This window comes from Nilaparvata lugens, chromosome 7 (assembly GCF_014356525.2).
Source record: "Nilaparvata lugens isolate BPH chromosome 7, ASM1435652v1, whole genome shotgun sequence".
In the NCBI taxonomy this organism is placed as follows: Eukaryota; Metazoa; Arthropoda; class Insecta; order Hemiptera; family Delphacidae; genus Nilaparvata; species Nilaparvata lugens.
This window is the reverse complement of record NC_052510.1, coordinates 31,862,912-31,864,390: the sequence shown is the minus strand read 5'-3', so window position 1 is coordinate 31,864,390 and position 1,479 is coordinate 31,862,912. Positions and strand designations below refer to the sequence as shown.

General features: G+C 45.7%; 1 protein-coding gene across 1 annotated transcript in view; it reads left to right on the top strand.

Moving 5' to 3' along the window:
* LOC120352188 (coagulation factor V-like) overlaps positions 1-705 on the top strand; it is a 41,615-nt gene extending 40,910 nt beyond the window's left edge. Inside the window, exon 3 of the mRNA XM_039431904.1 lies at positions 248-705. Coding sequence (XP_039287838.1) covers positions 248-705 — 458 coding nt within the window. The remainder of the gene's footprint in view (positions 1-247) is intronic.
* The last annotated feature ends 774 nt before the right edge of the window (positions 706-1,479 follow it).

Here is a 1,479-nt window from a genome sequence, read left to right as displayed (position 1 = left end):
TGAGCCATCTCTGTCACCTCACACAATTGAGCTGACTGTGTCACCCCACACTATTGAGCCGACTGTGTCACTCTACACCATTGAGCCTACATTGTCACCTCACAACATTGAGCCGACTGTGTCACTCTACACCATTGAGCCTACTTTGTCACCCCACAACATTGAGCCGACTGTGTTACTCTACACCATTGTGCCTACTTTGTCACCCAACAACATTGTGCCGACTGTGTCACTCTACATCATTGAGCCACTTTGTCACCCCACAACATTGAGCCGACTGTGTCACCTCACATCATTGAGCCTACTTTGTCACCCCACAACAATGAGCCGACTGTTTCACTCTACACCATTGAGCCTACTTTATCACCCCACAACATTGAGCTGACTGTGTCACTCTACACCATTGAGCCTACTTTGTCATCCCACAACATTGAGCAGACTGTGTCACTCTACACCATTGAGACTACTTTGTCACCCCACATCATTGAGCCGACTGTGTCACCTCACATCATTGACCCTACTTTGTCACCTCACAGCATTGAGCCGACTGTGTCACCTCACATCATTGACCCTACTTTGTCACCTCACAGCATTGAGCCGACTGTGTCACCTCACATCATTGAGCCTACTTTGTCATCCCACAACATTGAGCCGACTGTGTCACTCTACACCATTGAGCCCACCTTTGTCACCCCACAACATTGAGCCGACTGTGTCACCTCACACCATTGAGCCAACTGTGTCACCCCACACCATTGAGCCGACTGTGTCACTCTACACCATTGAGCCTACTCTGTCACCCCACAACATTGAGCCAACTGTGTCACTCTAAAACATTGAGCCTACTTTTGTACCAAAATTTTGAGTTATTAAATTTATTCTATGCTAAGTTAGTAGTTTTCAGTTCCCATGAAGATAGTGAATTTATTCTTGTTCATTGGCAACTTAGCCATCATTTCTAAAATCGTTATAATTATGATCAGAATCTTATTAAAGTCCTTGGTTCCCACGATCCCACTTGGAATTATCTGTTCTCACGACGATTTAGACGCCAGAAGTTTGCTGAATCAATCCCATAGTTCTAAACTTGCAAAAGGGAAGTAGATATAAAAGGCCGGTTTTGGGGCACAAGTGCCCCAGAACCGGCCTTTATCTCAAGGTCATCCAGGCGCCTCAAGGTCATCCAGGTCGACCACCCCAACCTCAAGGTCATCCAGGTTAACCACCCCTAACCTCAAGGTCATCCAGGTCAACCACCCTAACCTCAAGGTCATCCAGGTCAACCACCCTAACCCCAAGGTTATCCAGGTCAACCACCCTAACCTCAAGGTCATCCAGGTCAACCAACCTAACTTCAAGGTCATCCAGGTCAACCACACCAACCTCAAGGTCATCCAGGTCAACCACCCTAACCTCAAGGTCATCCAAAAAAAAAAATTAAAATTTTTTTTTTCTTTTCAAAAATTAAAAAAAAAATTA